The 15,454-nt window shown below is 49.8% G+C and overlaps 1 protein-coding gene across 1 annotated transcript in view; it reads right to left on the bottom strand.

Moving 5' to 3' along the window:
• TLCD2 (TLC domain containing 2) overlaps positions 1 to 14,960 on the bottom strand; it is a 38,594-nt gene extending 23,634 nt beyond the window's left edge. Inside the window, exons 1-3 of the mRNA XM_075589316.1 lie at positions 14,354 to 14,960; positions 12,660 to 12,742; positions 10,620 to 10,702 (exon numbers count right to left, since the gene is read on the bottom strand). Of these exons, the coding sequence (XP_075445431.1) occupies positions 10,620 to 10,702; positions 12,660 to 12,742; positions 14,354 to 14,538 (351 nt within the window). The 5' untranslated portion in view covers positions 14,539 to 14,960. The remainder of the gene's footprint in view (positions 1 to 10,619; positions 10,703 to 12,659; positions 12,743 to 14,353) is intronic.
• Positions 14,961 to 15,454: the final 494 nt, after the last annotated feature.

The raw sequence follows: 15,454 nt of genomic DNA, 5'->3' as shown, positions 1-15,454 counted from the left end.
ATGTTAAAAACTGAAGAATACATAGAAACGGGCAAGGTGGCTTTCATAGGGATTCTTCACATGGAAGGGAAAAACCCACGTAATCCAGAAACATATACATCAATTTCATTTTAAAAAAAATCTAGATGCCAAGATCCTCTAAAAAAAAAATTAGCAGAGAGGCTAGCATCAATCCTACCAAAATTGATCCACCCAGATCAAATTAGGATTTGTAAAGGGGAGACATCCGGTGAAGAATATTAGAAAAGTTATAGCTGCTGTAAACTAGACCAAATTTAATATAAAAAACAAAACCAAAAATAATATTATAGTATCAATAGACGCAGAAAAGGCTTTCAATAATGTAAGATGGAAGTATCTGTTCCAGGAACTGCAAAAAGTGGGGATTGAGAGACCCTTTCCTCTTTAGGATATTACAATCAATGTACGCGGATTCAAAAGCTAAAATAATGGCAGCGGGGTTACTATTTCCCGAGTTCCAATTATACAGCTGTACAAGACATTATTGGAGGCCAGACAAACCATAATATTACAATGGGTGATGGATATCCCCCCTAAGGCTAAGATTATAGTCAGCGCGATTGCACTCGCGTGACAAGCACAAACTGCATAATGCCTATGAGGCCGCCCCAAGTGTCTTTTCAAGCGCGGCTGCGTGACGTGAGCGGTTCAGCCAATGAGGGCGAACTAGCGTAGTGACGCATCCGCCGCGCCTCTCCAATAGTCTGGTGCTCAGTTCACATCGCTGGGGCAGCAGGCGTGCGCGAGTCTGAGCTCTGTCGCGTGCGCAAGTAGTATAATCTTAGCCCAACATGGAGCTGCTAAACAAATATTTAACACGATTATTCATGTTAGATACAATGGAAGCCAAAACCAATAAAGAGCTAAAGACGGAAACACTTTAAAAAAAAAAAATGGGATCCCTTTACTGAAATTTTACCACACAGGGACAAAGAGGTTGGGATGCGGGCGTTTGGCCAAACGTCATGGTGTTTACTAAGAAGTCTGGTATGTGAGAGGCACAGAAGGTGAGGGGGGGAAAGAATAAACCATCCAATGCCCGTTATCCTCAGATAGGATTAGGACCTATAGCAAAGAAACAACAAAGGGAACTGTGGGTAAGGGGGAAGAGGTACAGAGGGAAATACAAACCCATGATGCAATGCGGATAGGACGGACTCATCGATTTAAAATGTAATGTAGGTTTTTGTTTGTCCTTGTCTAAAGCAGGGGAGCGCAATCTTTTTTCCCTGGGACACCCCACCCGCTGTCCCCCTCTCCTCGAAGCCCCCCCGCTTACCTTGGCTCTGACATCCTGGCGTCACTTTGCCATGGCAACGCGTCACCAGGAGCCGTCTGAACCAAGGTAAGGAGGAGAAGTTTACAGAGGCTTTGCAGCTCCCCCCAGCATTAATTTAAATGCCTTCAGGAAGCAAGCGGGACCGCTGTACACCCCGCAGCAAATCTTGCCCTCCCCCACTTTGCGCACCCCTGGTCTAAAGCAGGGGTGCGCACACTTTTTTCTTCTTTGCGACCCCCTGCCTGCTTCCCCCCCCTGCTCGCGCCCCCGCCTCCTTTTACCTTCTGACGGCGGCGTTTGAAGTCGCGTTGCCATTTGATGGCGCGTTATCATGGCACTGCGTTGCCAGAGACCGGCTGAGAGCAGGTAAGAGGCATACAGAGTCCTCGCACGCTCCCCCGGCATTTAATTTAAATATTGTGGGGGATGCACACGGGACCTCTAAGCACTGCGCCCCCCAGTTTGCACACCCCCTGGTCTAAAGTATATGTAATTTTAATATATTATTTACTGGTTTAGTGTACTGTTAAAAGTAAAGGAATATTGTAATCACTGTAAACTGGCATTTTGTGGTCTTGTTGAAATATGTTTTGCCGTTATGGAAAACGCAATAAAAAATTTCAATTAAAAAAAAAAAAAGTGACTAGACGGGAATGGGATTTCTGCTTTAATGGAAGAGCGTTACTTCCAAAACAAAAAGGAGTTATTAGCAGAGAATAAAACCTTCCATATAAAAATATTCTTATTTATTAGCTGTGCTCTCCAGTAACTCCCAAACACTTGTCAGGCTATTGAACTGAAGCTTAACATCCTGCACTAGTCTGTTCAAATAAAGCATGGTGACCTGGTAGACGATACCCCATAGGTGGAAAGCAAGGGGTCCCCGGGAGCTGAACCCCATTCATTTCAGCCTGTAAACTTCCCTCTGAAGGTGTCCCCGGTACTATACCCTGCTGGGGAAACAAAATGGGAGGTTTAAATCTCCCGTGGCACGCGGGCCAATAAGAAGCCAGAAGGTCATCCGGCGCAGCTTCCTATTGGCTCGGACGCGGGAGATTTTAAAAAGCAGGAAATATTGGTGACACCTACAGGAGGTAAGTATCTCAGGAAGCAGGGGGCCCGGAGCTGAAATTAACGCGGTTCTGCTCCCGAGACCCCTGCTTTAAACCCATTTATTTTTAAATAGACCAGCATGGAATGCTTCATTCCAGCGTCTTCCAATATTGAGGGACCAGGGGAGCCCGAGTGACAACAGGGATACAGCTTCCGAGAGAAAAGTGACAAAGAAGAGGGAGGACACTGGAGTGACAGACTGGGAGTGGGGGGCAGAAAGACGAACAAGGCCAGTTGTCCATCAGTAACCCCATGAATATATTCCACTATGTGGATTCTTATTCTATAAAAATTCGCTTGTTTCAAAGGTGTCCCAACCAGCATATTTTGGACATCTTTCTTTGCGCTCTAAAGACAGAACGGGAAGACCAAAAGGCAAAACCAAATGCTGTTGGGGGAACCTGGATTAAACAATTTGGGAGCCGTGGCTTGAGCCTTTATGTTGCCGGAAGGACCGTGGCTCTCCTTCCAGCATCGTGACTAAGGAGCTTATTCTATACGCTACTGCGATCGGCTGCTTCAAAACATCTAAAACTGGTGCGGAAACTTGTCTGCGCCCCTGCCTGCTCTCCCTCCCCTATCCAGTATCCGGAGTCTGACATCATGACGTCGCGTTGCATTGCAAGCCAACGGAGGCCAGGGAAAGGAAGATACAGAGGCCTCGCGCTCCCCGGTATTTAATTTAAATGTTGTGGGGAAGAGCGCGGGGCCACTGTAACCACCACGTTCCTCCCCCCCCCCTCAAATTTTTTTTGCGCCTCCCAGTTTGCGCTCCCCTCATCTAAAATAAGCCCCTTAGGCCTGGGACATTGTAAGCGCTTAGGTGCTGCTGTTCGTTCTTGCTTGCTTGCTGCCGCTCGCTCTGCCAGGAGCTTTTTGCTGTCCTGGCAGAGGAGACAGCAAGCGCGCTTGGGAGGCGGGTATCACTGTGTGTGTGTGTCACTTGGTAGCTGTCAGTGTGTGTGTGTGTGTCACTTTGAAGTGGTCTGTGTGTTTGTGTGTCACTGGGGAACCTGTGTGTGTGTGTGTGTGTGTGTGTGTGTGTGTGTGTGTGTGTGTGTGTGTGTGTGTGTGTGTGTGTGTGTGTGTGTGTGTGGTGTGTGTGTATTATATAATATTTTAAAAATTAAAAAAAAAAGACATGTTGTGAGAATAAATTATTTATTAACATTGTGCAAGTTTGATAAATATATTCACGCACGCGCACACACACACACACACATATAAATACAGACACACACAAACACATACACATACAAACATACATATGCGCAACACCCTTCCATCTCCCGCGCGGGCAGGGAGACAGGTACAGGGATCGGGGCAGAAGGGGGACACATCACCCGCTCCCCCCGCCGCCACGGGGGCAGCGCAACACCCCTCCATCTCTCGCGCTGGCAGGGAGACAGGGATCGGGGCAGAAGGGGGACACATCACCTGCTCCCTTCTTCCCCCCCACGGGGGCAGCGCAACACCCCTCCACCTCCCGCGCTGGCAGGGATACAGGGATCGGGGCAGAAGGGGGACACATCACCCGCTCCCCCCGCCGCCACGGGGGCAGCGCAACACCCCTCCATCTCTCGCGCTGGCAGGGAGACAGGGATCGGGGCAGAAGGGGGACACATCACCTGCTCCCTTCTTCCCCCCCACGGGGGCAGCGCAACACCCCTCCACCTCCCGCGCTGGCAGGGAGACAGGGATCGGGGCAGAAGGGGGACATATCACCCGCTCCCCCCCCTCCTACATACACATACACACACACACACCTCTGTGCTGCCTCTGTCGGACCGGCTGCAGCCCCATTGGATGGGAGCGGTCACGTGACCGCTCCTCCGCTTCCCCGAGTGGCAAATTTCAAACCTGCCGCTCTCGGGGAAGTTTCTCCTCCTCCGCACGCATCAGCGCGCATGCGGAGGGAGAAACTATAGCCGCGCTGATAACAGATGCAGGGGCTTTGTGCATCTGTTCAGCGCGGCTCAGCGACTCTGAGTGCACTATGTCCTGGGCCTTAGTCACAATAACTTCCCTCCACACCCTGAATTTGGGTCTCAAAATCAAACCCAGGCCAGGCTTATCACTGGTATTATTATTTATTTGTAACGCGCCAACATATTCCGCAGCGCAGTACAATAGGGGGCGCAGAGAGCTATAAATGGCATAAGCAGAATGATATACAAATAAGGACCAACAGATACAGAAAGGTAGCCCTGGATGCAGCCCAATACAATCGCAGCACAAGCAATGGGCACCTGCCAAGTTATGAGGTAATCGGCGCACTTCATTTCGCCTGAGGCCATTTTTATTTGCCAAGAAAAGAGGCTGACACCTTGAGAACAGAGCCATGCGGTGATCAGAGTAAACAAAGGGATATGCTGCACGCCAAATGTGAAAAATGAAATACATACAGTTTACCAGTTTGCCTAGTCACTCGAGAAAGGCCTATTTAGGTCGAAACGTTGTGTGGCGCAATAAATTCGTTTGATACAAAATCTGTAGAGCGTATGATCAGAGTAAGGCAGAGTCCCCGAGGGCTGTTGCTGCGCGCGCTACAGCGTGCGCGCCACACTCCAGTCGCCGTGTGCACGTTAAGCGCGATGACTCGACCGCTGGAAGGGAAGACCAGGGTTTTCTTTCCCTGCAGAGATGCGCTCATATGGTTGACTAGCAACCAATGGTTGTGCAGATAGTGTAGACTGTCATGGCCACGCCCCTGTCAGTCCATCATGGCGGCGCCCCCCCCCCCCAGTCATCCCATCGCTACCCCAAGACCGTAGCTTTTACCTGTGCACACGCCGCCAGGCTCTCTGACGCGCATGCAGCCATGGCCACTGGGGACTCAGCCCAAGGCCGCGGTCCCCGCCTGCATTGTAGCCCACACGCCCGGCGGGAGAGGGGGCGGCGCATGCGGAAACCGCGATCTGCGGTGAATTGCTTGTGATGGCGACGAGGGGCGTGGCGGGGCTTTTGCAGGGGCGTGGCCATGACCTCACGAGCCTGGTTCGCAGTCTTTGGCTGTGGCGGTGTGGCCATCCCTCTAGCGCAAGTTGTAAATACAATTTTGTTGTATTTGCAAAAAACTGATCGTAGAGCGCGGCTGCCAAATGCGCGCCAAGGTACGTCGTGGGCCCAACCCCATTGAGGGGCGGTACTTGTTCTTGCAGCGCACGCCTTGGGAACATAGCCGAATGCAGTCCTGCTACAGGTTCAGATTAGAGCCTAGGATCAAAATGAACCAATAGCAGTGACAGGGTTTATTTTTCCTCTGTGAACATAGTGGAGATGGGTTTCCTCGGAAACACCCCTTTTTGTATGAGGTCACTACCTGTCGAGTTGCTTGTGCCCGACCCTCCTCTGATCAGAGACAGAGAGAAGGTGAGCTGAGAGCAGAAGAAATGCTCGACTGAGAAGCACAACCTTTCACAGAAAGAAAATAAAAGCCTCTTCATTTCCAGATAAAGTGACTTGCCCAAGGTCACAAAGAGCTGACCTCAGGAATTGCACCAGGCTCCCCCGATTCAAAGTCGGTGTCAGTGCCTTTACTCACTGAGCCACTCCTCTTCACATTCTTTTAAAACCTTTCCCCGTGTAGAGACAACAAAAGGGAAGAAAGACGGTGCTTCAAGGTTGTGATCAGGGTGCGATAAAGGGAGAGAGGGGAGGGGAAACCACTTACACAACAGGGCTGGGCTCTTTCATAAACCTAACAGCTCTACGCTAACCCAAGAATAAACATTCACTTTGAAGGACTTCCTATCCAGACAGGCAGGCTCTACAGTCACACATCTCAAACACACCCCATTCAAGGACAGACAATGCCACAAGTACACTAGTCACGCTTATACAAGGCACAACCCGCCCCCTGCACATGCAACTTCCTGACCGCATCGCAGCTCTCCAAGATCACTGTAATGCACATCAAAAGTGCAACATAGCCAGGTACGGACAGCGTCCAAACCGTGTCACCAGCAGTGACACAAAGGCGGACCAGGAAAATTGTTGATGCTTCAGTTTTGCTGTGAGACTTTTGCCAATGTAAACCAGGACTTCCCAAGTTCAGTCCTCAAGAGCGACCAGTATGGCAGGTTCTCCAGCCTTCCACAATAACCAAGTGTCTAATCATCAGCAAGACAAGTTTTCATGACCAGTGTTGAACACCTGCTCTGTTGCTTGCTCTCGAGGGCTGAACTTGGGAGAGCTCTAGGTTTTCTCGTAAGCAAGATAAAAGACAAAAACAGCGCAAAACACAAATGGTGAAGTATATCAAAACAATTTTAGTTTAAAAAGGAGGTAAGTATTCTGCGTACATTAAAATAAAAAAGATCATTTGCATTTACGTGTATAATACACGAATTTACCACACAGCTGACATCAGAGTGGGCAGTGAATGGAGGTCCCTCTGGTAGATGATACTCTACAGTCTCCAGGTAACGTCTAGGTCTCTCTCGATGATGGCAGCTTGTGACAAACGTCCAAATCGACTGGAAGTTTGGTGTAGGGAACACCTTTTAGTTGTCGTCTGGGTTCAATCACCACACGCTGCACTGGTGTAAAAAGTCCTCGGCTGAGCTGAACACACTGTGTGTGCTCGATGGAGAAAAGTCTCTATAGCATAAGTATAGCGGAACACGAGAAGGTGCTTACGTCTCAACCTGAAGAAGTAGAACTTTACAGCTACGAAACGCGTAGGATTATCTTATGTTTTTATGGTACTTTATATGCCTTCATAACAGCCCTATAAGGTAGTTATTCGGATCGCATAATTTTTTGTACTTTTATCTTAACGACACACCGTTCGGGTGTCTGTACTGCTGTAGTCCCGCCCCCTGTGTGACGTCATACGGATGTGCGGACATTGAGAGGTGAATCCTCATTGCCAGCCGCCAATCATCTTGGTTGAGACGTAAGCACCTTCTCGTGTTCCCAGATGACAACTAAAAGGTGTTCCCTACACAAAACTTCCAGTCGATTTAGACGTTTGTCACAAGCTGCCATCATCTCCCTAGGGCTAACCCCCATTCACTGCAGGTGGTAGACCCGGACACGCTCACAAAGTCCATTACCACGGGCACAAGAGACAAAGTCTACTGCACACAAATGTTTGCCAAATAAAATACGAGGGCCCCGTTGCACCCAAATAAAAAAAAGGAACACAGACCATCTTGCGCTCTCCAAAGAGCACAGTTAATAGGTGTCATAAATAAATGTCAATGTTACACCAGTAAAGAAGTGGGAGCCCTGCCGAAGAAAAGAGTGCAGCCGCGGGGGGCGACTGAGGCATACAGTAGATCATAGAAATATGCTGCCACATATAAGGAAAGATAAAAACACTCACGTGGACTTGTGCAAAAAAGTTACCTAATGAACATAGACCTATGCTATGTTCATGCAAGTGTTTTCTTTACTTTAATATTACACTAGTATGCTGTCCATGCACGGCAAACAAAACTGAATTACAGATACTGTATGTCCTCCCGTGGGAGGATGTTTGCAGAGCAGACGTGTGAAGACAACACAGGCACTGCAAATCCACAGGTCAAAAGTCCTCAGCTGCTGATCCGTGGCTATTAACAGTGGTTTTATTGCGCCTTTTTAAAAAGGGAGAAAATACTCTCATGGGCACATTTTTGAAATCGTTCATGCTATATTTATGCCGGGACAGAGACACTCCTGTAAATATAAATGCACTTCACAAGAAAAAGAAAAACAAAACAAACCACACAACAGCATCAGTTTGTACATTTTAAACAAGTAGTAATATCCCATACTCAAATTTCAGCTGCATTCAACTATGCCAAGAAAGAGAGACACAGCAGGGATGTGGCAGCCTTGCAGGTCTGTGGTGTGAGCCTGTCACCGTAGGCTTGTTTTATAGTTGGCGCGCGCGAATGCTCGTGCAGCACACGGTGTGTGTGTACAGGTCTGTGCTGCGGGCGACAGGTGGGCGTGGCTGTGACGTGCACGGGTAGGCGTGGCCATGGCGAATGTTACATTAATTATTCATGTGCTGGCTTTCGCCTGGAATTATTTCTTCCCCCATTTAATAAATGCTCAGTCCTAGTGCAGCAAATACGTGATGTGATTGTGAGTACTATATCTGCCCTTGGTGTACACACACACACACACACACACACACACTCTCTCTAATAGTGTGTGACACGCAATGGGTAGCAGCGAGAAAACATACTTTTCACAGTCTTTCCCCCGATCGGCCGGCTCCATGCTCACTGCCGGGCCCTAGTATAGAGTGGCTGGCTAACCACAGCCAATTATAAGTGCCGCACGCGCACTATATTACAGGCCTTACATTGGTGATTCTCAGTCAGCCTGTAGTGTCGGCTTCTTCTGCCAAATGTGGATCACACAAAAAAACCACCACACCTACATTTAAAACACATCCCAAACTTTTTTGTTTTTAACTTTAACGCTATATGTATGACGATCTATTTCAGATAGAGATATGGACGGAGACAGCCTTTACTTCGCGCACTAATGTGACGGGGATTAAAACCCATTCGCTGCCAGAACAGCTTAACCTCTTAGGCCGCGGGCGTGGTCCCGTGCTGAGCCGCCCTCACGCTCGGCAGTGAGCCCCTGCAGCCGCAATGAGAGCGGCTTTAGCAGGGGCTCGCGCAAGTCAATTTTAGTTTCGCCGCTCACGTGAGGCGGTTCGCCTAATGAGGGCGAGCCAGCTCCGTGACGTCACTTGCCCGCCCCCCGACGGCGGGCGAACTAAGGCCAGGGAAAGCACCCGCTTTCCCTCAGCACGCCTCAAGTCACTATGGACTTAGCCTTAGGCTGCGTCCACGCTGCCGCTGACCGCGCTTGGCGCCGTCAGCGCAATAAATGTAAGTCTGTCCGGCCGCGCTCACTCGCAGGCAGTGGCCGAGACAGATTAAATTGACTTTGAGGTGAGCTGAGGGGTCACATGACCTCCTCAGCCAATCAGGGCCAGTCAGTGTTTAGGCCACGCCCCACACCCCCCGCTTGCCGACAAAGTTGCCACAGCCCACCGCTCATGCTTGGAGAGTTGGTGACGTCACCACTCAAGCAGGAGCGCGGTACGGAGAACGCAGCAAAGTAGTTACAAAAACTGACAAATTCTCTTTAAAAAAAAGGGACGAAGGAAACTCCAGACTGATCTGTGAAAAGGAATACGGTGTTTCAACTGCAGACATCTAGATACAGCGCGTGGACATTAACCATGTTACATAAGGGCCTTCCCTGATAGCGAAGGGAAAAATAATCCCTTCGCTATGAAGAGCAGTATTATACAATTCCTGACTGGCCTCTGACCGCAAGAAGATTAAAGGTTTAGCCTGCGGCATTAGACAGCTACTACAACAAAGCCTGTGTTAAAGCGGCAATCCGCGCTGCTCGCTTTGGTTTAAACTTTTTGTCGCCACTTCCCTGAATCAGGGCGTCCCCCCCCCGGAGTGGATCCGTGCTCCTCCAGTGTCCAGTTACTCTCTGGCTCCTCAGCCACGGGCCCTTTGTTCCACTAACAATGGTCACAGTGTCCGTGTGGCCTTGCTCCGGCAGCCAATAGAGATGCAACGTCATATGGCGAGAACATTGCGACTTTCTAGACGGGACCCCCGCAGCCATATTTGTCTCGGGGGTTTTTTTAAGACACAAAACCCCTACATTTTGTCTCATTTTGGTGGGACTGCTGCTATGAAGTAAGGAGTCAGCAAACCATTTAAGGATGTCTGTCCAACGCGGACTCGCCAGGTTGCTGACGCTTTGTGAAAGATGAGAAATCCAACACAAAAGGAACAGCAAAAAAAGAAACAGAAACCGAAAATAGGGAGAACCCCCTGCCTCCACCCCCCACCCACTTATGAGTGGGAAGCTCCACTGCCACCAACAGATCAGGCTTTCAGGATATCCCTGCTTCAGCACAGGTGGCTCAATCTCTGAGCCATTGCGCTGAAGCAGGGATATCCTGAAAACCTGACCTGTTGGTGGCCCTTGAGGACTGGAGTTTCCCAGCCATGAGCTAGACAGTCCCACTTTAGACATGCAGTGAAGCTGCTTACCTGCGCTAAAGAAGATGTTAATCTCATTTGAATGGTGCCGATCGCTACTCTCACTAGGAAAGGTCTGCATGGTATACTAAACAAGGGCCACATTGCATCCGCAACTCCTGTGTGTTAATGTGTCTATGTGCCACGGTTATACAGCAGGATAATGCAAGATTCCTCACCACGGTGTGATGGAAAAGCAGCTCCCACGATTGATGTAGCTTCTGGTTCTGCAGCATGTCGACAAAGTCATGGAGAAAATATCCTGCAAGAGAGGAGCGCAACGTTGAGGGATTTCAGCTGGGAAGAGATATATATACACACGGAGAGACAGCATCTTTCCATGTGGTTCCTATGAGGGGCAAAGCTGCTTGTGTATCAAGAATGACAAATATGAGGGACACACACACACACACACACACACACACACACACACACTGGTCCATGTACCATTACACTTGATAGATATAGATATATATATATATATATATATTTTTTTAAAAGGTTTTTGTTAAACGTATGCTGCAAGAACAGAAAACGATATTTACAAGTTACTGAGCAGATGAGGTTGGGGGGGGGGGAGCACGTCTATCAAGTTCAACCTATATTCAATTTAGATGACAGATACTTTAACCTATATTTGTATTTTACAGTATTTTGATCAAGAGGAGGGCATAAGAAGAAAAGTGACAAAGTCCATTGATATATATATATATAAAAATAAAAAAAAAGTGCCACTTGGCACATCCAATAATATTTGCAAATCCGGATGAGTTATCCAAGTGGTGTTGGGATTCTATAAGTGCTGGGCTGATAGAGCGGCTCAGTGAGTAAAGACACTGACTGATAATGAATTTGCATCACGAGGAACCTCGTTCAATTCCCAGTGTCAGCTCCCGCTGACCTTGGGCAAGTCACTTTATCTCCCTGTGCCTCATGCACCGACAAAATAGATTGTGAGCTCTGCGGGGCAGGGACGGGTGCCTGCACAAATTCTATGTAAAGCACTGTGTATACTGTCAGTATCATAATCATAAATGTGCAACAAATTGAAAGCACTGGGCACATCCTACCCTATGGACATACAATGTGTCTATTCATGAAACACACATTCACTGTATTTTACAAAAGATCATATCTGCCCTAAAAGCGGCTCGTTCCTGCACACACATCTCATGTGATGAGCACTGCGGAGAGGACACTTCTGCAGTGTCCAAATCTGGTGTCTGTAAGTGCAAGGGAGAGATGTCCCGATGCAGGAGAACAGGCGGAGTACTGTGGGATGACATAAAAAGGGGAGGAGGGAGTGAAAGAACGCTCATGAAGGACACTGATCAGGAGTTGCCAATAGCAGGAGCAGATAAGTGCATCTTTGTACCTTAAATACAGTATGACCTCTTCAGAAAGGGAGCCTTTTACAGCAGATAACTAGCCTTTAATTCTGTTTCCTAACGTTTTTTTTTTTTTTTTAACTTCATTTTTTTTTTTATTTAAAAGGACTTGGAGCCTGTAGCAGTGGTTACATGGCAACTCCTGTTGCATAATCTCACTTTATCCTCTCCACCCTACAGCACAGAGCTGTTTTCTATACAGACTTCACAGAATCTTATCTGAGAAAAAGGTCAACTTCATATTCTATAAGGTTGAGGTCTATGAATGACACTAAGTGAGAGGCTCTTAGCAGCCCAATTCATTTAGGGTTTGAGCTTTTTTTTTTTTTAGGAATAAAATACCAGTTTAAAAAAAACAAACTCTGATCTGGGGGGGGGAAACTAGAGAAGTGAAAACAGATCTGACTGTACAGCATTGTGAGGAAATCGTTAAATAACCAAACAAAGAAACATGCAGGAGGGACTGCAACTTTAATTCGCTGCTCGAGGGGCCTGCAACCTATTGTTAAGCAACAACCTGTAATTCCTGCACCAAGAAACAGTAATGTAGAAGTCATGCGTTTCTCTGCCACATTTTGCAGCAGAGAACACTTTAGTGCTGCACCGGAAAACCATTTGACACACACACACACACACACACACACACACACACACACACACACACACACACACACACACACACACACACACACACACACACACACACACACACACACACACACACACACGCTGCCAGATGGGCCAGCAACTCATTGCAATATATGGTTGGCCCTTCTGGCTGCCAAAGAGTTGCAGAAGAGGAAGCTGGCTGCAGCCCTGGACCATACTCACCTATAGACACAGCGATGAGGCTGTGTGAGAAGTGGGAGTGCGTGGAGATGAGATCCTCTGCCATCTCAGGGTGCAGGTAAAAGCTGCAATATGAAGGGGCAAGTTGATACAGAACCAGGCTGTCATGTACTGTATATAATAAAAAAGGTGTTGCTGTACATTTAAGGCAGTGGTGCTCAACCCAGTCCCCAGGATCCCCCAACAGGTCAGGTTTTAAGGATATCCCTGCTACACCAAAAGGTGGCTCAATCTTCAACTGCACCACTGTGCTGAAGCTGGGATATCCAGAAAACATGACCTGTTGGTTGGGGGGGGGGGAGATCTTGGGGGCTGGGTTGAGCACCCCTGCATTAAGGACGGATCTCAGCAAGGAAGGAGTGCTCTGCCGAGAGGAGCTCACAGTCAAAGGTTTATATAGCACATGTCCTCTATTACTCCATCTGTAGTGTCCCGAGACACCTCTCTCCCTGGCAGCAGGGCCACAAATGATACTCTAAAAAAAGTAGTTTCCCATTGCATTCATAGCACCAGGGGGAGTGTGTCCCCCTTCTCTGTCCCATCACACAGCAGGAACCCTGTGCCCCCATCTCTCCCCCATCACACAGCCGGGACCCTGTCCCCCTTCTCTGTCCCATCACACAGCCGGGACCCTGTCCCCCTTCTCTGTCCCATCACACAGCCGAAACCCTGTGCCCCCATCTCTCTCCCATCACACAGCAGGAACCCTGTGCCCCCATCTCTCTCCCATCACACAGCAGGAACCCTGTGCCCCCATCTCTCTCCCATCACACAGCCGGAACCCTGTGCCCCCATCTCTCTCCCATCACACAGCCGGAACCCTGTGCCCCCATCTCTCTCCCATCACACAGCAGGAACCCTGTGCCCCCATCTCTCTCCCATCACACAGCAGGAACCCTGTGCCCCCATTTCTTTCCCATCACACAGCAGGAACCATGTGCCCCCATCTCTCTCCCATCACACAGCAGGAACCCTGTGCCCCCATCTCTATCCCATCACATAGCCGGGACCCTGTCCCCCCATCTCTCCCATCACACAGCAGGAACCCTGTGCCCCCATCTCTCCCATATCCCATAGCAGGAACCCTGTGCCCCCATCTCTATCCCATCCCATAGCCGGGACCCTGTCCCCCCCATCTCTCTCCCATCACACAGCAGGAACCCTGTGCCCCCATCTCTCTCCCATCACACAGCAGGAACCCTGTGCCCCCATCTCTATCCCATCCCATAGCCGGGACCCTGTCCCCCCCATCTCTCTCCCATCACACAGCAGGAACCCTGTGCCCCCATCTCTATCCCATCACACAGCAGGAACCCTGTGCCCCCATCTCTATCCCATCACACAGCAGGAACCCTGTGCCCCCATCTCTCTCCCATCCCACAGCAGGAACTCTGTGCCCCCATCTCTCTCCCATCACACAGCAGGGACCCTGTCCCCCCATCTCTCCCATCACATAGTCGGGACCCTGTCCCCCCATCTCTCCCATCACACAGCCGGGACCCTGTCCCCCCATCTCTCCCATCACACAGCCGGGACCCTGTCCCCCCATCTCTCCCATCACATAGCCGGGACTCTGTCCCCCCATCTCTCCCATCACATAGCCGGGACCCTGTCCCCCCATCTCTCCCATCACACAGCAGGTACTGTGCCCCCCCTCCCTGAAGCCCGTTTCTCACCCGAGCAGCGCCCAGCTCCCGGTGAGCAAGCTGTGTATAAAGGACGTCCAGATGTTCCTCCATTTCCAGGGGTTGCGCTGCGCGGAGCTCGGGGCGCGGATCACCCTCGGCAGCTCCCCGTTCAAGAGGCGGAAACCCGTAAAGGAGACAGCGGTGACCAGCACCCCGGGGTTCAGCAGCTCCATGCTGGAGGAGGGAGAGTGGCTTCCTTATGCAAGAGGATATCGGCGGTGAGGCGCCTTGTACTGAGGCTCAAAGCATGCAATGCCGACAGGCGGAGTACAGAGGACTGTCACCCGATAGGGAACAGTATAAAGGGGGCGGGGATGGGCACCAGATGACAGATCTTGGTATATGGTAAAATGGGGTGGGGGCACGCCTTAGGTATCGGATTAGTGATGGGTGTGAGCCCTGCACCGGGGCGTAGGCGGAGTATGGAAGAGCAGCTATGCAGCTCACAGGGCGCGGTATAGCCGGGCATCTGTGGGCGATGTAAGCCGGCTCTGCATTCCGATGGATTCTCCGCATTCTATTTTCGAACGTTGTGTAACTTTTTTTTTCTCGATGGAACCAAACAAACAACCCGGTCCGCGCCCTCTCATTGGTCGCCCACTCCCGCCCATTCCATTTCCATCTCCATGGCGACCGCGCCCCTCCCAAGCAAGGGAGCGCCTCTCCATAGAAATACTGAGGAAGGGGTGTGGGAAGCACGGGGGGGGGGGGGGGAGAGGGGGGTCTCTGGACTACAACTCCCAGCGTGCTCCGCGGCACTGACGGGAGGTGGCTGCAGGGCTCCAGCGGTTGTAGTTCAAGGACCAGGCACCTGGCAGTCACACCATTGAGCATCTTATGTAGGCACAGTTATACAATTATAGGTCACGTGGGTTGGCAGGTTATATCACACCTTCCTGTTGCATAAAAGCTACATAATAGAATAAACATTGGACTGCGGTGCATGCTGCACTGCAAAACAATACCGTATGTTTGGTGAGTGAACAACTATTAACTAGTGCTGCTCCCTTGTCAGTGTCATGAATTATTAGTCATGGCTAGCATGATGGAAGTAACATGAACGGAGTGTTTTTCAAGCCTCAAATCTGG

Source organism: Ascaphus truei, chromosome 3, assembly GCF_040206685.1.
Source record: "Ascaphus truei isolate aAscTru1 chromosome 3, aAscTru1.hap1, whole genome shotgun sequence".
Classification (NCBI taxonomy): Eukaryota; Metazoa; Chordata; class Amphibia; order Anura; family Ascaphidae; genus Ascaphus; species Ascaphus truei.
This window is presented reverse-complemented; position numbering and strand designations above follow the sequence as displayed.